The following is a 21,244-nucleotide window of genomic DNA, read 5'->3' as shown; positions in this document are numbered from 1 at the left end:
GGCAGGTGCGTGCGTGGGTGTGTGTGTGTGTGCGCGCGCGCGCACGCACACACACACACACACACACACACACACACACACACACACACACATTTATTTGTTTATTTATTTATTCCGGAATTTTCAGAAAAGTCCACTTTCATCTCTGAATATATAAGCATATGCTGCATAAGGTGGCTGTGCTATTTAAAATCGGTGAGTGGGGGTGAGTCCAGGTTTTCAGGACCGTTGATTCGATAGCCTGACAGCAGTCGGCAGGAACAAGCGGCAGTACCTCTCCTTCTTGCAGCACTCTCGTATCAGTCTCTGGCTGAAGGAGCTGCCCAGTGCTGTCAGGATGGCCTGGAGGGGGTGGGAGGGTCTGTCCATCATAGATGTTAACTTAGCTAGCATCCTCCTCTTGAAAAGACATTTAAAGCGATTTCAGAGTCCCTGAGTCAAGAAAAATATAAATGGCTGTATGATAAGTTATTGATGAGGCCTGGTTACTGACGGGGGTTGGCTCACAATTTCCGTTGTACTTCATTCCAAAGGTGTTGGATGGGGTTGAGGTCAGGCCTCTCACATTCTTCCACACCATACTCATCCATTTATGGATTTTGCATTCTGCACTGGGGCATATTTGTGTTTAAAATGAAAAGGGCCATCCCCAGAAAGCTCCCTTAAAGTTTGAAGGATGTTTAAAAATGTCTTGGAAAAATAAAGATTCAAGATTAAATAGTAAGCGCTGCAGAAAATGGATAGGAGCTAAGATGTGTCTCAATACTTTTGTCCATATTTTGAGTACTATAGGTAGTATTACATATACATTTTTTGGTCCATTGTCTGGGTATTTTTTACATCCTTTCTCTTTCTCAGAATAAAAATACAACATTAAAAGAATGAGAGTAAAAGATCCAAAGATCTCTTTCTGTTTGTCTTATTGTTCCAGGCTCTGAAGGAGATAGCTCGTGTCAGTGAGGAACTCTGTAGCTACCAGGATGAGATAACAAAGAAGAGTGAGGATAAAAGGTATTAAAGCCTTATTGTTGTAAACAAATCTGAGTTGAACAGTGATAAATCAGTAAATCAACCATTCTACATATCTCTCTTACACATTGAACGTAATAGAGTAGTAATATATGCCTGAATTTGTTTCAGAAGTCAATCTGAATTGTACCTCTCAGAAGAAAACATCCCCGCGGAGATGGAGCACACTGGACTCAAGTCGAATGATGCAACATATGACCTCAACCATATCTACAAGGAACTTAAGGAATTGGAAAAGGAAAACTGGATTACCTTGTCACTAGATTACACCTGGCGGGCCAACAGAGGGTCAAAAGATTCCTGGGAAAACAATTCTGTTAACAGCTGCAAAGATGTACAAAAAAGTCCTGTCGCACTCTTTCCTGTGGATACAGAAGCCCCCCATGTTCCTCCCCGCAATTTTCCCCGGAATCTGAGCTCCCCCTCTCAGACAGACACAGAACTCCACATCCCCGAGTCCCCCATAACAACAATGACAAAGTGCCACAGCCCATGTGTTACAATAGACCAAAGGTATGGCAGTCCATCCATTGTTAGAAAGTTTGAAGCAATGTTGAAAGAAAATGAAGGAAAGGTTTTCATAGATGGTGCGGTAGCATCATGTTCCATTCTGAAAAATTCAAACTGTAACATTGGCTGCTGCCACAACCGTTGGTCTTGTGATGCAACCAAGTTCACTTGCAGTCAGTTGTCCAGATGTGGGACTGTCCAGAAGAGTTTCTCTGAAGCCAACATATTGACTTCAAGAAAAGACCGCTCACCCTACAGCGCTGGTATTGGGAATTTGCACAACCACCAAATACAAACGTCTCCAGTTGTTACGGAATTACCCGCAGATTTGCTAATGTCCTCCCTGGAAATATCATCAACCAGTCCCAACCTACAGGGCTCCAGGAGAAACATCATGTTGGAAAAAAAAACAGCAGAGTTTAACAGAATTTTGTTTCAGGCAGATATGGGCCATGGGGTAGAGGAAGAATATGTTACAGAAGCAGGCGGCCACTCTGTGGGTTGCCAACCAGCCGTGATAGCCGACTGTGTGCCGGAGGAGCATTCACTTCCCAGGCATTGCGCTGATGACACAACTGGTGTCATGGACGAAAATGTTGAGACTGCATTTTCCACTCCCACTTCACATCTTCCCATTCAAAACACAAAGGACAAACTGAATCCAAGAAGTCATAAAGTCCAAGAGGCCAGAATAAAAAATTGCACATCGTCCATCAATATAACTGAACAATCAAATGCTGCAGTCCGGGAGGCCAACACACTAACTTCTCAGAGTCCTGCACATCTTTCTGAGGTACAACAAAATGTTCAAACAGCAAGAAACCCTTCCAGAAAAACGCAAAACAGATCACCCACAGACACTCACCTTTCTGAGTCTGCATTGTCTGCAAATATCTATTCAGGCCAGAGTGTGAAAGATGCAATCTATAAGAGGGACACTTCTTCAGGAGCTCAGATTCAGCCAGCTAGAGTTGACATCTCACTCCAGGAGCTTTCAGATCAGAGTAAACCAAGACAAATTACACTTCCAAGACATGGATCTGTGCCTCCCTCCCAGATGGACTGCTCCACACCTGCAACTCGAAAGTTGAAAGACCATCCCTGGAAGCCCCTCACTCTCGCTGCGTACCCGCGCCCTGAAGGTTCACGGTCCAACTATGGAGCATTAGAAAGAATTCTCAAGCACTATGAGAATGCAGCTAAGTCACAACCACAGGATGAGAAGGCTATGGGTCCTAACGTCAGCCTTCAACAAGATGATGGCACCGGATTGAACATGCGAGACATGACTCCTTATCCCACAGCTCCTCCGTTGCGACAGCTGTCACGTATAGAGACAAGCACCACTCTCAAAACCCACAGTAACATCAGAGTGGCACAGATACAGCAGCAAATGCAGGTGGGTCAAATTTAACTTTGCGGTATGCACACATTAACATCTTAATTAAGATTTGAACATTCAGAACCTTGTTTACGATGAAATAATCTACATTTGGGTGTGACAAAAACTTGCTCAAATGACTTGCATGATGCTTGATAATGATTACTCAGTTGTGTGTCGTCAATGATCTCTCAATGAGTCAGTCCGCTCTGGAGGGAATGTTGTCTATTATTGGTACAATATGTGCCACATGAACAGAAGCAGGCCAAATTATCCATTATAATATGGGGCATTTCCTTGCTTTAAGGCTCCCTGCACATGGAATGCGTGGTTTAGCATATAAATATACCTTTTTCACAAAATCTCTATCATACATTCACTTTTAAGAATTTGTCAGAGTAAAGTCCTTATACTGAGCCTCACAAAAGGAAGTGTTTTTGTGGACAAAGAGATAGCTGAGAGAAGCTGTCTCACCTTAACTGTACCTATTTCTTTAAAATAAGAGTTTTTTTTTGTTCTCAATGCATATAACAAACATCAAATGATGTTCCTGTCTATGCATCCCTCAATCTATCCTCTTCCGCTTAGCTCCTTCTTCACCACAACAGACCGATACAGAGTCAGCAACACTACAGATGGTGCACCGATTCGTCTGTCCATCTCCCGCTCCATTCATTCTTCACTTATGAACAAGAACCTAAGATACTTGAACGAGGGGTTCAAGTATCTTAGGTACTTAGGGCATGATCTAATTTCCAACCTGTAGAGGAATCTCCACTTTTTCTGACTGAGTACAATGGTTTCAGATTCTCATCCCAACTGCTTCACCTGATTTTAAACAGCTCCAATGAAAGTTGAAGATTCCATCTTAATCAAGAAAAAGAACCACATCATTTGCAGAAAGTAGTGACGGAATACTGTGGTCACCAAACAGGACCCCCTCAATGACTTGTGTAATGTGAATTTGACATATAACAGCGCTAAATGGAAGTAACTGTTCGTACAATTGAATGCTGACCTTCACCATCTCCCAACAAGATAAAATGAGAGTACAAAACGTGGAGGGGGAGAAGGTTCCCTTGACAGATCTGTGAACGGTGTCCCTCCATGCTTTTTCTCAAATAAATCTCAGCATTTTTTATAATACTCGTTCTCTTGGCTTCCCTGGACAACACACTTGATTGCATCTAAACATTCTGTACATAAAGATTATGAACAGAATTGTTGACAAAGGGTAAATCTGAGTCTCCTTGACTCTAAATGCTTCACTCAACAGACACATATGTCATTGTCGCCAATCAGAGATCACGAAGGCCTCTCTTCACCCAAGTGTCCAAGACATGTAGGTCTAACCGCAGGACCGCAGGTCTAAGAACGCAACCACAAAGCCGATCACTGAGCTGTGTCCTAGGATTCCCTGGTGCCAAGTGCAAATGTGGACACCCTTATGTCTGAACATGCTGTTCATTATAGACAATCCACAACGAGCACAGAAGTCCAATAACAAAACACATCTTGGCTTTTGATTGGGGGATGCGTTTTTTCCCCAATTACGCCCCTCCAGGACTTGACTGTCATTGTCCACGTGAACATTGAAGTCTCAGATTAATGGAGTCCCCAGCTGGAGCACTTTATAGCACCCCCAGCAAGGACTCCAAAAAGTGTGGGTACTCTGGACTGCAGTTTGCTGCATAGGGACATACAACAGTCAGGACCCATCTAATTGCACAATTTCCAAAGGCGGAGGGAGGCTGCACTCTGGTCCACCTAGGTAAACCCAAATACACCAGCATGGAAACGGTGTGCAATTGGTATACCCATGCTTGCTCGTTGCCTTTCTCGAGGACAGCTCCAGAATGGAAGACAGGCCCAACCTGCTCCAGAGGACTACAATATGTCTCAATGGAACTTCTCAGCCTCACACACCAAGTCCGGCTCCATTCCTATCAAGAGGTTACATTCCATGTCCCTAAAGCCAGCTTTTGAAGCCGGGGACTGGACCACAAAGGCTCCCTCATTCAGCCACCACCGAGCTCTCTATGCACCTCTCACAGGTGGTGAGCATATGGGGAGTGGGACCCAAGTTTTGTCTTCAGGCTGTGCCGTATGGGTGCCACTTTGCGCTCACCATCGAGCCCTACCCACGGGTCTGGCTCCGGAGGGGGCCCTCATGACCAGTGTTCGGGTGAGGGGACATTTGATTCATTATAGAAGGTCTATGAACTGTAATTTGTCTGGTCCCTCTCCTACCCTGCCCGACCAGGAGCATAACACCTTGGACAACGTAGGTCCTAGGATTATAGGGACTACCCGCCATAAGGCTCAGGTAGGAGCTGTGTGTGCACTTACCATGAACCGTGGAAATGTCAGATCTTTCATCGGCACTTCCCTGAAATGGGCATTGTTTTTTGTCATATTGTTTTCACAGGACAAAGTATTAATGCTGTTTGGAACTATTTGTTTTCCCCAGGTCCAAGAGGACAACAGATGGAAAACATAATATCATGTAAAGTATCTTGAGAGCTAGATTTGATAATTGATAGAATGGTGTTATCGTCTTTAATGTTAATTCATGTGTTCCTCCACAGGATGAAGTGGAGTCACACATCTCTTTCACCCAGAATGTCTTCTCAAAGCCTGTACGTCAAGCCAATCGACGTCTGCCTTCCCGATGGGCCAGCCACTCCCCGACTTCACCCTCTTCCGCTGCTGCATCTCCCTGTATCACCACTGTCTGACTATCATCCTCAAATATCTCCCATTTCCCCTTCTACTTCTACCATTGGCAGACCTTTCGCATCGAGGCTGTCTTCCTTTGATCTTCACCTCACTATCTGACCAACAGCAGTACTCCGGTGATGAAAGCTAAACATAAGCTGTTATCCTCAACACCATTGTAACATAGTGGTTCTGATCTCCTCTGTCACACATTTATAGTTATAGTTGTGAGTCTGCTTCCAAATGAACCCACTGGAGCCAAGCGGATTAATTAGAAGATGTTCCAAAATAGCTTCGGTTGTGTTGTAACATGCTCACACTGACCTGCCAAGCATTGCGAATGCTTTTGAGGCGTGTTGAAAATATTGTGATTTACTTCACTCAGGTCTAAATTCTAGTCTTGACTGGAGAAGCCTTGTAAATCTACTCACCACGTGTCACTATTTACCTTCATTCTACAAACACAATTTACAACTGAAAGTGATGCATCATCATAATGCGTTTTGACATCAAGAGAGAATCATGTTCGATTCACATATACTCTATGAGCAGCATCAAAGTGTCAATTTTTGCTTTGAATAGAATTTCGTACATGTACTGTACCTTGCCTGTGACTTACAATTTTGTTTTAAATTCAGCGCTGACTTTATGAGGATCATATCTTGAATCCACATTTCATTTCTTTAGTATTTATAAAATATGAGTTTGCTTTTATAACTTTGCACCAAAGACTGGCTTTGTCAGTAGGATTTTCTCACTTCAGTTTGAAAGCTGATGTTTCTCATGGCAGTTTTAAGATAAGATATCCTTTATTTGTCCCACACTGGGGAAATTTACAGTCTACAGCAGCAAAATTGGGGGGTAGAAAATTTTGCGGTCATCTCATTGCTTTAAGTTGTATTGTATCTGACGTTACTGCTTCATTTACTCTGCAACATGGATAGTAATGCTTACTGAATAAGGACAAGGCCTTTTGCTACTTATACTAATCAATGGTAACATATCAGGACAAAGTATTTGGCCCCATCACTATTAAAGTGATGCCTTTGCTGTTAATTGTGTGGAATAAAATAAGGACGAAAAGGAGTCTTAAATCCAATTAGTCTCTTTGTCACATCTACTCATGGGGTGTTTCTCAAGTGACGCATCAGAGTTGTTACTATTTTGTCACGAATACCCCTGTTTTGTTGTACCTTGTTTCTGAAAAGCTACACTTAAAAATTTGCGTCCTTTTTAGCTTGCCCACAGTTGTGAATGCTCGGATCAGGACGAGTCTTTTCACTCTGAAATGAATTTTGACTGTAAAATGTGTTGATTTGGAAAATATGCAGCCATGAATGAGGAAGAGTTATCATTAGTGAAATTCCTTCATTTCTGAACAGCGAGACACATCCATTCAATGAATCACTCTTTGTCAAAAGGACTGTTGGAGCGCAATATAGTTCAAGAGACAAATGGCCGCAAGGCTTCTTCAATCTTGTTGGCAGACATCTCAGGTAATACTGAGATATCTAATTCTGAGTCATGGATGCAGAGCTTGGAAACAGGTAGTGACTTTGCACTTCTGTGCAATTAATCGAAGAATTCCTGCATGAATGCCGTTGATCCGTTTCGCGTCAAATTTACTGCAAGCTTATTATTAGACTATATTTCCCGAGTGATGTGTTAGTGTGTTAACTGCGACAGCATCGACATGCATAGTCACACATTTAGCCATTTGTTTTGACAAATGGAAAAAGAAAGTAACCCGTGCATAGTGTGAAACCTGGCATCCAAGATGAACTCAAATAACAGGTGCAAGGATTTTCGGATGCCAGAAATCCTACCCTTGGATGTAGTGACGCGATATAGATATAAATACTCCTACGGCTTCATGATGCAGAGACAGGACCTGTGTTCGATTGCACCTCTGTGATGTTTGGAAGAATTGGTTATCAATCAGAGCGGGTTTGCAATGCACTCGTCCAGACATAAACAAGGAGAAGGTCAAGCACCATAGTATATGTTACGGTGTGCGCTGTGCAGACATTGTAACTACGTTAGCTAATTTGCTTAAATGTTTTCAAATGACGTGCCTGGGTTCTCTCTCATATTCTGGCTTTCTCTTAAGGGTCAAGTAACCGGTTTATATATTCGTTTAATTTAAGGTCTTATTGTTGCCCAACGTGCATGGCAGTACAGTATTTATTTGTTCAACAGTGCATTATTTTACCACGACTGCTGCCACATTGGCGAGTCGGCTCTGACGTCACTTCCGCCTGTGGCTGGCCCTTCTGCTTTTACATTCTGTAGGAGACTATCACAACCTACTATTGTGGCGCTAACGTTATGATATTTTTCTTAAAAATAGCTATATTATTTCTACAATACAGTATATCGAACTTGGTGCTTATCGTTCTTTTTCATTTACTGGACACCAATGTTATTTGTTGATCGGCTGCAATGCACATTTTCGCGGAACAGTATGTCTATTTTTTTACGCCTAAATATTTCATTGGCTCTAGTTTCCCTAAACGGCAGTCGGTTAAGAAATAACTAAGAAGGTAAGCACACACGTCCCTGTCACTGCACACACCGAGTATAATGTCATCCATCCATCCATGATCTGACCCGCTTATCCTCGAGGGTCACAGGTTTAAAAACTTAATTAATCCTCAATGTCGGGTCTCTGCAGAGGGCGGTCATTGTACGTAGTATCAAATGACAAAGTTAAAATAGATTCCATTCAAAACAAACAAACAAAAACACAACAAATATCCAGTGGTTGAAATGCCCCAAATCGTTGCTAACTACATTGCCCCACTAGTTTTCAGTCCAAATTTGGGAGCAGAGAAAATTCACTTGCCCATACTGCTTGCGACGGGTCGACGAACAAACCCCCTTGGTCCTTTGGTGCTTAAAGTCTAACCCTGCTGATCCACACAAGTTCGGTAGGTGGCGGTGATGCGCCCGATTGCTGGTTGCAAAGGGCCATTCAAATCAAAGGAGAAGACTTCCTGTTCGCTGTTCGGCGGAGATTCATTTCAACGTTCAAGGTTGGTTTTGTCCACTTGCGCTGCAAAAGTGAGATCGTTAGATACCAAGGTGTTCGCACGCGACATCGACTCACCCTACAACTTAAAAAAGAAAACAACTTAAAATATGTGTTTCACAGTAAAGAACATTTTATGTCCCTGATACAAACACACTGTGTGACAATGTTTTCTTATCATTGATGCTAACCGCCTGAACGCTGTTTCTAAGTATCCACACATCCGTGTTTTTACTCGCATTTATTTCGCCCATTAGACCCGGAGTCAGGCAAATGTCGCATTCACGTGACAGCACAAGCTTTAACACAGCACGTGATGGTAACAGCCATCAAATGACACAAAAGTAGCTCACTGGAGACAATATTAAGATTGAGATATCCTTTATTTGTCCCACACTGGGGACATTTACAGTCTACAGCAGGAAGATTAGTCATACATCGGGAGGGTCCGGCTTTTCTTTCTCTTGATTATTATCAAATCACTTAATTCTTCCAATCGACTCACAGTGTGAATCGAATCGACATATACAGTATATATATATATATATATATATATAGAGAGAGAGAGAGAGAGAGAGAGAGAGAGAGAGAGAGAGAGAGAGAGCAACGAAATTGTTGTTTTTCATGGTCGTTTGGCCAAATCCATCAATGTAAATGTAAACATTATGCCTGTGCTTCATGTCCATGCTGAAGGATCATGGTTATCCATGCAGTGAGGCGTCATTTCCTGAGGGAGAGCCATGTGTGTGGCAGCTGGGCCAGGTATCCTTAGAGACTTTTTTTTTCTGTCGAATACACTCTAATGTCAAAAGCTTCAATGTCAAGTCAATGAGATGCAATTACAACAACAAAAAATGCCTTGACAAAAATAGTGATGCTCAATTTGACATTGTCAGAGTGGTCTTCAATTGACATTTGTTATTCCATGCAGAAGACAAATATCTGCATATTGGTTTAATGTGACTTAACATGCCATATATTCTCAAGGATGTGGCAGAGACAGATGGGTGGCAGAGTTTACACCGAGATGGATTTTGACCAGGAGGAAACAAAGGCCAAGCTGCTGGGCTTCCCTGGAGGTTCCATTGATCTTTCCAAACAGGAGTCTGGCATTGCTGTCCTCAAAATCAACAACCCATCCCACATGAATGCCTTTACCGGTTAAGTTTGATGAAAAAACACTCCGGATATACTCTCTGTACATGTCTTTTCTCTTTGCTATTACCGTACATGTAAACTAGAAAATCCCACCTAGTCTGCCATTGGCACATTAGTGTGCCATAAGTGATCAACTGGTATGCTGTGGGAAAGTATCGCATTTCATTTCATTGGTCCAAAATCATGAATTACAAATCTCTATTCATCTATTCATGCCAGCAGCGTATAGTGACAGGCAGAGACGATTAAATGCTCTTTCAGTTAAGTTGAGAAATGACACCATTAAAACCGGCGGATCTACCTTTTTTTCTTTTTGACAAATAGGTTTGGTGGTGTGTCATGAGATTTTTCGAATGTAAAATGTGTTCCTTAGTTCAGTAATGGTTGGGAATTGTGCTGTTCTATCCCAGGTACCATGATGGTGCAGTTGGAGGAAAAGGTGAGCCTCCTGGAAGAGTGGGCCGATGGAAAAGGCCTCATACTCCAGGGTGCTGCGGGAACGTTCTGTTCCGGATTGGACCTCAATGCTTTCAAACAATTATCCAAACCCCAAGTATGACTCTAAAAGTTTGCAGCTCTGAAGCATACACCCTTAAGCAGAGTACTTCTCTTGCGATCAAAGTCAGCAAATTTTTGGAAGTGTGAAAAATTATTCTGAACACGTATTCATTTTTATTTTTGTTTGTAAAATTTTTTACGTGTCCTATTCAGCTGCTTGGTCATCCAGAATAGATTACCTGTATTGCTTTTCATGTGGAAATAGTTTGCTACTGTGTAACAGGGGCTCTTGATAAACTCCCACTAGTTATTTGATTGTGAATGTAAATTATTGTCTCCTGAAGTGATGTTGCTTTTGTCTTGTAGGATGGCATGGAGATGTGTATGTTTATGCAGAATGTTCTGACAAGACTACTCAGGCAAGGGGCCATTTTTATGCCGCATCATTAAATCTTATGCGGTTTTATGTACTTGGAGCACAATACTCTATGTGATGTTCCCAGTGCAGGCTGCCTCTGATCTCCGTTGCCCTTGTGGAAGGGAGAGCTCTGGGTGGAGGCGCAGAACTTACCACTGCCTGTGATTTCAGGTACACACACACCAATTTTGAACCATATTTTTTAAAATATTAGGGACCCCACACATGACAAGGAAAAACAGTGTTAAATGGTTGCTTCCTCCTCGTCAAAGTATGTGATGTACTCGAGGCGTCTAACACAGCACAACACACACACACGCACGCGAAATATCCCGATTGCGAGTGTCTTACACCAACTGAGGGTCGTGCCACAGAAGACTGGAAAATACAAAGAAAAAGAAGTTGGACTATTAGTTAGCTTACATGCTAAGTACATTCTAATCGTTAACTCCTCTCCTTGTGATTTTATTGTGGTAAATGACACGTTAGAAAAACGCTCAACACAAGCAGTTGTCCCTCTATTTGGCATGGTTACTTTCAACTGTCAGCTTCAACTGTTTGCCAAGCAGTTTTGGGAGGAACAATAACCCTGAAACACACTGCTCACAAGATAAGTCTTTCCGAGACTTACTGTATGCTTGGGCTCTTGCGAACCTGGATTGAAAGAGGAGATATGCTTGAATTTTGTGTACCTTTTCATCAAACAGGATAACCCAATCTTGCTCATAAAATCATTTGTGTCTAATACTTGTTTTTCAGATTAATGGCACCTGGCAGTGTGATCCAGTTTGTCCACAAACACATGGGTGTGGTCCCAGGCTGGGGCGGAGCTGCTCGACTCGTCTATCTTGTCGGAAGCCAGAATTGCCTCAAGTTGCTCTGCAGTGCTTCAAAAGTGGATCCTGAACTTGGCCTTCATATTCGGCTGGCAGACGGAGCTCTCAAAGACCCCCTGGTCGAGGAAGGTGTGGGGACTGTCCGACAGCAGGCTGAGAAGTGGCTCAGTCACTACACGAAAGGGCCACCAGCAGTTATCCAGGCTATTAAAAAGGTCACCTTGTCAGGGCGAGAGCTCCCTCTAACGGAGGCTCTGAGGACTGAGAGGGAGGTGTTTGGTACTGTTTGGGGTGGTCCATCCAACCTGCAGGCACTTACCAGCAAGTCGAAACACAAATGAGCACATCATATTGACCAGTCAAATGCAAAAGACTTGAATCATTGCAATAAACCCAACAGTGGAAACTGTGTCGGTCAAACTTGGAATGAATAAAACCTTGCTGCAGTGCATTTTAACAACTAGGATGATGTTAACCCACCGAGAGAAACTGGTCTGAAACTAGTCTGTCATTTGTCATGTAACCTGAAATTGTTCTGAGCGTGTTTCATTGACACTGTTTACAATAGTAGGGTGTCACGCTTCATTATGGAAAAAAAAATCACGTACATCTTTTTTGCCGTGTTTTCATTTTTATTTTCTCATCTGATCCTTGACCTTGTAAATTTAGTTGCTTTGGTTTTATTAAAGACACGGTGAACATTCACCACACTAAGAATACTTATTTTGTAAGCTTATTTGGGATTCAAAAAGGGATGCTTTTGTGACAAATGTCATCTGTTAGTCGAAATTTATTGTTGTAAAGCAGGGGTGTCAAACTCATTTTTTGTCGCAGGCCACTTCGGAGTTACGGCTTCCCTCGGAGGGCCGGTGCAAAATCTCAATGTTATTACCCATGACAATTTGACATTTCGGTACATATTTCAGCAAGAATCATGATAGTCAACACACATGATTTGCTCCCGCGGGCCACATAAAATGACATGGGGGCCGGATCTGGCCCCCGGGCCTTGACTTTGACACCAGTGTTGTAAAGGAAAACAATTGCAAGTCACACATAATAGTAGGGCAAAAAGAAAGACCACGTGATGATGAAATGACCATTTATTAAATTCACAAACCCAAGTAAAAAAAATTTCCAAGCGAAAATTGTTACAAAAAAAAAATCCATTTAAAGTGGTAACAACTGAGGAGATTAAGCTCGTAGAGTAACTTCAAACTTTTTGATTCGGAACGGCTTGATGTATTTACTGCCTCATTGGATTTAAAACCAATGTCAAAACCAAAGGACATTTAGCCACACCAAACCCAAAATATCAAGAGCATCTTGTCACACGTCGCGTTAAAATAACTCTTCAAACATGCACCAGTTTAACCTTCTATTTTAGCAACACATCAGTGAGGATACTCGGGTTGTAGCCAACTTATAAATGTACAACACTAATGCTTAACATTAAAGTTCCAATGACTTCAAGAGTTTGAACAATTTTAGTGCGAAATGTGTGTAAATATATTTTTTTGCAGCAACAGCAGCAGTTAAGAGGTCAAATGCTGAAATCAAAACTCAACGGCGAGTAAGATCAGGAGACTTTACTGTTGTCAGATCACACATTTGAACTTGGTGCCTCATGAGCGATAGAGAAAAGACACAGACCGCCTCAAGATGATTTCACATACACAAGTGCACTGAAAATTCACAATTTGCTAATTCTGAAAGCAAACTTATCCGGGAGGTTGGGTGTTAGTCAACAGTCACATGTTGAATTCCATGTGTGTCATGTTATCTGAGAGAGTTAACGATGATTAGAATGTGGCTATTCACGGTGAGAATGACGCAGTTCCAAACGACCCCATTCTCACTCGCTCTCAAGACATGTCACAGATCGTCAAATGACACGAAAGGAGCTCCTGACTTAAAATAAGCAGCCTGTCGGAGCTGCTCGAGCACATAATCAGTTTGTGAGTAGTGAACGAATGAATGAGAGCACAAAAAAGAGAATAAATTAATGGAACCAAACGGTGACTTGATTTCGGACAAACTTCACACTTCAGTCACTGCACACTGGCCATCCGCCATTCGGGACCTTCCGCTCGTAGATGATGAAAGGGGGGAAATGGACTCTGCACCAGGGAGGGCTCTGTCCTCGGGGTTCAGTCTTTGCCTCTGCGGCCAATCCTCCCATGGCTCCTCATGCTCACCATTGCCTCCTCCTTCCCCTTCATCGTGATCTTCTTGCTCGTCATCGCTCCAGTCTCCAGAGCCGGATTCGTCCACGGAGGTGTGAGGGTCAGAGGACCTGGAGGGTGAAGCCTCGTCCTCTTCGTCTTCTTCCTCTCCTTCACCTGCCCCAGATCGCTCGTGAAATGGAGTGGGCCTGTGGCTGAGTTGGAGTTGTGAGAGAGCGTCCTCCAGCGCGGGGCTGCTGCCGCCAGGTTGACCGCCCAAGTTAGTCGGAGGTCTTGCATTGGGCAGAGGGGCTGATGTCGTGGAAGGGAGGACCGCGCCCTGCTGTTGCACACCAGCTGCTGTGGTATCGGCTCCATCAGCAGAGTTTTCTCGACCCGCTGCCCCAATTGCCCCCGTGACGGCCTCGGTGTCCAAACGCAGCCCAGCCACTCCCTTCTTAGGAATATCCAAAACATCCCGCTTCATTTTGCGCCGACGTCCGTGTTCATTACGCCTGTACTGCACCATGTTCTCCAAGTCGGCTACATACAAAAACCCGGCGATGAGCATCTCCGCCGTCTTCTTGCCCTTGGAGAAAGCGTCCTCCAGCTCCCGGCTGGTTCGTACATCATATTGCCACCAACCATTGCGGCCCTCGTAATACCAGGCGTGATCACTCACTTCCCCGCCCCGACCTCCCGCGGACGCTTTCAGCTCCTCCGGAGAGAGAAGTGTGGGCCTTTCCAAGAAGTCATCCGGCACTTCCTGTCTGCAGAGAGCACAGCGCTTGCTCTGCCAGGATGCCCCCTTTACACACAGGAAACAGAAGACGTGGTGGCATGGGAGTTGCACTGGGTGGACGCAGCTCTGCAGACAGATGGCACACTCGGGTACAGAGAGCGCTGGGGACGTGTTGTTGGAGCCAGGACACGATGTTTCGGCACTGCTCCCGCTACCAGCGGCACCATTGCTGCTGCTGTTGCTGCCGCCGCCGCCTTTCTTACTTGGGGGAAGTGAGCTAACAGAGTGGTCTACTTCCCCACAACTAGCCATCCTTAGCACGTACTGGAATTGGGACGAGAGAAAAATAAAATCATTACAGAATGCATCACAAGATTGTGGTTCCGTTATTGCAACTTCACTCTAAGTTTTCATTTCTGATTATAACTTCATCTATTGCAGTTTTTTACCTTGCTTTGTGTGGGGTTTTTTCCCTTGTAAATTGAACCAGCCAAGAAACTTTTTTTTTTTAAACGGAAATTCTGGTTTACAAAAAACAAGACCATTAACATTTGGTTTGGAAATTCACTTTGGCGCCCGTGCACTACTCAGAGTGTGTGTGTGTGTGTGTGTGTTTTTGCAGAGGCAGAGCTCATTAATTTGCAAACATGACCCATGTTCGAAATCAATCAGCAGCTTGTGCTTGACCTGTTTCCATCAGTACTGCCGAAAATCAGTTTTTTACTCCCCCCCGTAATTCCTAAATACAGTGGTACTTGTACAGTACTCTGCCCACTAGAACCTTTTGACCTTTTGCCACATTTCAGGCTTCAAACATAAAGATATAAAATATTTTTGAATGATCAATACCAATGGGGGCACAATCATGAAGTGGAACAAAATGCACATATTTTAAACTTTTCTTTTTCTATTTTTTTTAGGAAAAAAAAATGAAAAGTGGGGCGTGCAATATTATTCGGGTCAGTGCAGCCATCTCACTGCAGAAGTTTAGAGTATTTTTGAATGATTCAATGTTGAGCTAAATGACTGATAATGATAAATAGTGGTGATGGGAAAAATGAACACAGACTTCAAAGTGTGTGGTGTGCAGCCACAAAGCAGAGCATGGATCGGTGATTTAAGCAATGACCTTCAAACCTTCCTCAAGCACCGTACCTTGTGAAGGATTCAGGAAGTGGATATCTGGTTTAGCGGTTAGGCCGCGTGTCATTTGAACCACAAAAAAAGTGCAAAACAACATGTTAAATCCACCTCACTGCTTGTGTTGTGTTCACTCCACTGGAAATATGTGCAAGTTGGAACAATGGAACGAGCAAAAAAGAAGTATTCCCCAGTTTGGGAGTTCTGTAAGAAACCCCATCAATATCTGTGACAGTGAATGCTACAACTGAAGTTCAGAAATACTTGGCAGAACCAAACATTGACAAACACGAAAATCCACCGAAGTACTGGCAACGACAAAAACATAGTTTCCCTAATTCATTCAAAGTGGCCCTCGTGTACTTTTTCTACACCAGCATCATCTGTGCCCCGTGACAGGAGAAATCCCAACCCAAAAACCAGAACTTTTTTTTTTTAATTATAAAAACCAATGGAACAAATGTTTTAATCCTCCTTATCTACAGCATTTACAAGCACTAATACAAAGTAACAAGCACATAACTATGTCGAATACAGTTTCATCACTTGTTTTGTCGGGGGAAACGAGACTGTAGTACATTTTAGTGAACTCTTGCTTGCGCCGTCGAGTAAATGAATCACACAGATGGCTGAAAGTTTCGGTGGTTCATGGGGCTTCATCTCACCATTGCTAATAAATACAGTCCACCTGTGTGTAATCAGTCTCAGGATAAATGCACCTGCTCTGTGATAGGCTCGGCGGGCTGTTTAAAGCGCAAAGAGCATCATGGAACCCAAGGAACACTCCAGCCAGGTCCGAGATACTGTTGTGAAGACGTTGAAAGCAGGATTAGGTTCTAAAAAGATTTCACAAACTTTACACTGTTCAAGCAATCACATTGTAATGGATAGTATAGGAGACTACTGAAAACTCCAGCTGGGCAATTTGACGACATATACAGTAAATATTCCCATCCCCTGAATTCTATGAAAAGGAATATCCTTCACCCGGAACAAAAGCCTGTGCATTAACGTTTTGACTACGATATTACATGTTACCGGAACTTACGTAAGCGGAAATTCCACTACCCGTAACCCGGATTGAGACGTCATGCCGCGGGAGCTGAAATAAACGCAACGCCCACCCGATGCTACGGAAAGATGACACCGAGACACATTTTGACTTCGCATTTTTCGATCATCAGATTTAAAACGACGACGTGTAAGTGAGTTTTTATTGGCGTGCGTTTTACTGTAATTGTGAATGATTTTAACTTTATTCACTTAACGTCCTGTAGAACGCGGCACTAGCTTAAAAGCAGCACCCACTCGACATGACAGAAGAAACATGTTCGCTTCGCCGTTTTCATTCATCAGATTCAAAACGATGACGTGTAAGTGACTTTTTATTGGTGTGCGTTTTACTGTAATTGCGAAAGATTTTAAACCTGATTGCTGCACAAGAATCACCAGACATCAGTGATCATCAACGGGACAGTTACTTGCAACTAGCAACAAAACTGTATGATACGCAGGCAAACATTTTCATACACCAAAGAATGAATCGAACAAAACAACCCAAAATAGACTCATTTTTTCCCAAGACGGAAAAAAATCACCATTAAAATACTGTACTGTACTGTGTTGGTGTGATTTGTTGATACTCTACACCTGTACGGTATACTGTACTGCAGTTTTTGTTATATAAAGAGTTTTTGGACAGTATATTTTTACATTTTATTGCTTGTGTCGTTACACGTGCATTTTGTCACCATACTTGCAGGTTCAAGCCTTGTCCAGCCGTGCATTTTGTCAACATACTTGCAGGTTCATAAAGGACATGTACCATGCTCATTTCCCAAATGAGGAATTTCTGTTATCAGGACAAATTGGACAGCGCAAACACGAGTCCGCACTAGAGAATATTTACTGTATCGCGAAGACGATGTAGAAAAGATTTTATTGCGTCCATCGTCATTTGTCACCTGCAGCAAATTGCATGCGATTAATATGTCAAATGCAGCTTGATTTTGACGCCAATGCTTTCACTTACCAATCTTACGCCGCACGGCTGCCACCAAGTGGCACATTGAACAACGATACAGAGACGTGAATCATAACACCGTACGTCACCGTGCATAACAAACCTACAGTGCAAAATTCAACCTAAGAGTCAATGGAAAATTAATAAGTTGGGTCAATGCAAATAAATACTACTGGGAAAGAATACACTACCAACAACAAACCTGTAATTTTTAATAACCATTTACATTTTTTTATGCCCTCAAGGCATGCTGGGTATGTCTTCAAACAATACAAGCACAGACGTTTTTTTTATTGTAAGACTCACAAAACACAAAGAATAGCAAAAGTGAGAATCACAGTTCCCCTCCGGCCCCGTGATAACTGAATGGTGCAGACCGTCCCGCAACGACTCACTGGGATGCTTATGTCATCTACAGGCGGGAAGTCGGCAGGATTAAGGCGAGACGCCGCTGCAGCTCGTGACAGCAATGTTAGCAACGAGCTTGGTCTGGTTACTACTGCCTGCTAAACACGTTGCAGTTCAGTAGTCAAAGCCTCCGTCATCTCACCTCCAATGGCAGGAGATAAGCTACACTTCTTCCAAGCCTCATTCTCACGAAGGTATTACGAGGTGTGATTAACAGAGGGAAAGCCAGAGAAGCCATTCCAATTGCCAAGCTAATGCCATGTCATGTCATTGTGAAAGACCAGAATTAAAAATGCTTAAGTAACTGAGTAAACCACAGACGTCTCGCTGTAACTGCGCGAATGCGGAGCATATCCAACTTTAATAAGTGTCTGGAGAGAAAATGATTATAAAACAATGTTATACACAACGTGAAACAGTACGTCAACCGGGAGGAGTAGCCGAGAAGATTAGTATACAGTAAACATTCCCATCCCCGGAATTCTATGAAAAGGAATTTCCTTCACCCGGAATAAAAATGCATTAACATTTTGACTACGATATTACACGTTATCGGAACTTACGTAAGCGGAAATTCCACGAGCCGTAACCCGGATGGCCGCGGCAGCTTAAATACACGCAACGCCCACCCGATGCGACGGAAAGACACGACGGAAGACACGTTCTCACTTTGCCTTTTTCTATCATCAGATCCGAAACGACGACGTGTAAGTGACTTTTTATTGGCGTGCGTTTTACTCAAATTGCGAAAGATTTTAACTTTATTCACTTATGTCCCGTAGATCGCGGCACTAGCTTAAAAAGCAGCACCCACTCGACACGACAGAAGAAACGTGTTCGCTTCGCTGTTTTCATTCATCAGATTCGAAACGATGACGTGGAAGTGACTTTTTATTGGCGTGCGTTTTACTGTAATTGCGAAAGATTTTAACTTTATTCACTTACGTCGTGTAGATCATGACATCGAAACGCAGCAGAACTGTAATGACTGTAGCGGAGCGAGTGAAATGCATCTGTTTGAGCGAGGCTGGACACAAAGTAAAAAGCATCCAGGAGACACTTGGAGTCGGAAAGACGCAAATCTACGAAACTTCAAAAAACAAGGCATCGATTCAACTCCTGATGACAAACCACCATCCAGCAAGGAAGCAATGCAAATGGCAACAAAAATCCTTCAGTATGTACAAGAATCACCAGACATCGGTGATCAACTGGACAGTTACTTGCAACAAGCAAGAAAACTGTATGACACGCAGGCAAACATTGTCGTAAACAAAAGAATGTATCCAACAAAACAATCCAAAATAGACACATTTTTTCCCAAGACAGAAAAAAATAAACATTAAAATACTGTACGTATTGTACTGTTGTGATTTTTTTGGGATACACCTGTATTGCGGTTTTTGTTATATACAGTGATCCCTGCTATTTCGCGGTTCATTTATCACGGCTTTGGTGCATCTCGGATTTTTTCAAACAATCATAAAAAATAAAATAAAAATTTTTTTTGAAGTCCGCAAAAATCAGTGTCTAAGTGTTGTTTACTATGCGTGCTACTGTGTGCGCACTCTGCTCAAGCGTGGAAGGTCCATGAGGAGCACGTGTGTGTGTGCGTGCACACATGGGCGGGCAGGTGAGTGTATGTGTGTTGCTGAGAAAAAGACAGCGAGAGAGAGAGAGAGAGAGAGAGTGAGAGAGTTTATATATATATGTGTGTATATATATATAGATATAGATAGATATAGATATAGATAGATATAGATATCGATATATAGATATATCATATCTATCTAGAGAGAGAGAGAGAGAGAGAGAGAGAGAGAGAGAGAGAGAGAGAGAGAGAGACTTATAAGAACAAAAGCAGGTCTCTCCATCCTTAATTGTCTAAACAACCTTAATTGACTAATCATAAACATGTCTGCAGCACGCCCACGCGATCGCTGGCCTGTGTGTGTGTGTGTGTGTGTGTGTGTGTGTGTGTGTGTGTGTGTGTTCGTTTATCACGGGTGGTTTTGGTCCCCATTAACCGCGATAAACGAGGGATTACTGTAAACAGTTTTTGGACAGTATATTTTTGCATTTTATTGATTGTGTTGTTACACGTGTATTTTGTCAACATACTTGCAGGTTCATAAAGGACATGTACCATGCTCATTTCCCAAATGAGGAATTTCTGTTATCAGGACAGATTGGACAGCGCAAACACGAGTCTGTACTAGAGAATGTTTACTGTATTAATATTGAGGATAAGTGATTCAGAAAATGGACGGATATAGTCTACTGGATGCTTATAATATGACAAATGTGATTTGCTTTCACAATACAGTCGGGAGTTCTGGTTTTGCCTTTTAAAATCTGCACAACAAAATGTTCTCAAAATTACATTACAGTAGAGCGCATCTTTTCATTTTATTTTTTTCACCAATTTCTGTGAGAAACATTTTTATGTCTCTTATTTAGATTGATTATCTGCATTTGTGCAAAAAATACGTTGGCTCCTTTGTGTTTGCATTTCATACACGTCTGTTTAATGGGACTTCAAAATAAAATGAGCGTTGGTGAGCAGTCAATGTGCGCTGTATACATTTTTAGAGAATAACTGAAAATGCATTAGCGTGATATAAAATCAATTTATTTGAAAATAAAACTCAGATTCTCTCCTCTTTCATCTATAACTGCTTCAAACAACAAAGTGAATGCAGTAAAAGTGGTTAAGATTGCACAACTGTCTGTGTCTTATGTGTTGTATTGTATTATTTTGTTATTTTATGTTAACTGTTCTGTTGGTTGCACAGTGGTTGAGAGGAAAGAAATTTCATCTGTGCTGTATGTTGCAGATAGAGCATATTTGACAATAAAGTTGACTTGACTTGATAATATATACTAATGGCTATAAGCCAGTGTTTCTCAAACACTGGGGGCGGGCGAGCTCCCGTCAATGGGGGGCGCGTTTTACCTGGGGGAGCACGCTTTATTTTTTTTATTTTGATTTTTTTTTTAACTGTCCTCGAATGAAGTGCAGTTACACCTCTACTACATTAGGGGGCAGTAGTGCTCTCATTGGCAGAGTTTGCGCATGGAGCATTCGAAGGGAGGAAATATGGAGCAGTGTTGTGTCCAAGGACCGGCAACCCGAGGCCAAGGCCAAGGCCAAGGACTTGCCTCCGAGGCCAAGGCCAAGGCCAAG

The 21,244-nt window shown here is 42.7% G+C and overlaps 3 protein-coding genes across 13 annotated transcripts in view; 2 read left to right on the top strand and 1 right to left on the bottom strand.

The window, feature by feature from the left end:
• LOC109531046 (uncharacterized protein KIAA0408) overlaps window positions 1–5,666 on the top strand; it is a 44,543-nt gene extending 38,877 nt beyond the window's left edge. For 5 of the 8 annotated variants that reach the window (XM_019895068.1, XM_019895069.1, XM_019895066.1 and 2 more), the window contains 5 exons: window positions 932–1,011; window positions 1,141–2,938; window positions 4,975–5,246; window positions 5,391–5,426; window positions 5,509–5,666. In XM_019895068.1, coding sequence (XP_019750627.1) covers window positions 932–1,011; window positions 1,141–2,938; window positions 4,975–5,094 — 1,998 coding nt within the window. In that variant the 3' untranslated portion in view covers window positions 5,095–5,246; window positions 5,391–5,426; window positions 5,509–5,666. The remainder of the gene's footprint in view (window positions 1–931; window positions 1,012–1,140; window positions 2,939–4,974; window positions 5,247–5,390; window positions 5,427–5,508) is intronic. The other 3 variants (XM_019895064.1, XM_019895062.1, XM_019895065.1) reach the window with 3 other exon arrangements.
• A 2,887-nt stretch (window positions 5,667–8,553) lies between these two features.
• LOC109531047 (ethylmalonyl-CoA decarboxylase-like) lies at window positions 8,554–12,302 on the top strand. 2 transcript variants are annotated; one of them, XM_019895070.1, is made up of 7 exons: window positions 8,554–8,673; window positions 9,363–9,431; window positions 9,657–9,829; window positions 10,238–10,380; window positions 10,692–10,744; window positions 10,834–10,914; window positions 11,503–12,302. In XM_019895070.1, exons 1-7 carry the CDS (start codon window positions 8,582–8,584, stop codon window positions 11,918–11,920), a joined length of 1,029 nt encoding a protein of 342 aa, XP_019750629.1. In that variant the 5' UTR covers window positions 8,554–8,581; the 3' UTR covers window positions 11,921–12,302. The 2 variants fall into 2 exon arrangements, with proteins under 2 accessions (XP_019750629.1, XP_019750630.1); XM_019895071.1 differs by lacking the exon at window positions 8,554–8,673 and adding an exon at window positions 8,686–8,781.
• Window positions 12,303–12,667: 365 nt separating this feature from the next.
• The window catches only part of rnf146 (ring finger protein 146), an 11,089-nt gene continuing 2,512 nt past the window's right edge, over window positions 12,668–21,244 (bottom strand). For all 3 annotated transcript variants that reach the window (XM_019895074.1, XM_019895073.1, XM_019895072.1), the window contains exon 3: window positions 12,668–14,810. In XM_019895074.1, coding sequence (XP_019750633.1) covers window positions 13,620–14,798 — 1,179 coding nt within the window. In that variant the 5' untranslated portion in view covers window positions 14,799–14,810 and the 3' untranslated portion in view covers window positions 12,668–13,619. The remainder of the gene's footprint in view (window positions 14,811–21,244) is intronic.

Source organism: Hippocampus comes, unplaced genomic scaffold (genome assembly GCF_001891065.2).
Source record: "Hippocampus comes isolate QL1 unplaced genomic scaffold, H_comes_QL1_v1.1 scaffold146, whole genome shotgun sequence".
Lineage (NCBI taxonomy): Eukaryota > Metazoa > Chordata > Actinopteri > Syngnathiformes > Syngnathidae > Hippocampus > Hippocampus comes.
Note: the sequence above shows the minus strand (reverse complement) of the source record. Positions and strands in the feature narration are given on the sequence as shown.

Excerpts from the sequence above, each read along its gene's own strand:
- LOC109531047 (XM_019895070.1), top strand. The coding sequence starts at position 8,582 with ATGCGCCCGATTGCTGGTTGCAAAGGGCCATTCAAATCAAAGGAGAAG. Across the intron at positions 9,432-9,656 it reads GTGTGTGGCAGCTGGGCCAG|GATGTGGCAGAGACAGATGG; the intron begins GTATCCTTAGAG and ends TATATTCTCAAG. Across the intron at positions 10,745-10,833 it reads GTTCTGACAAGACTACTCAG|GCTGCCTCTGATCTCCGTTG; the intron begins GCAAGGGGCCAT and ends TTCCCAGTGCAG.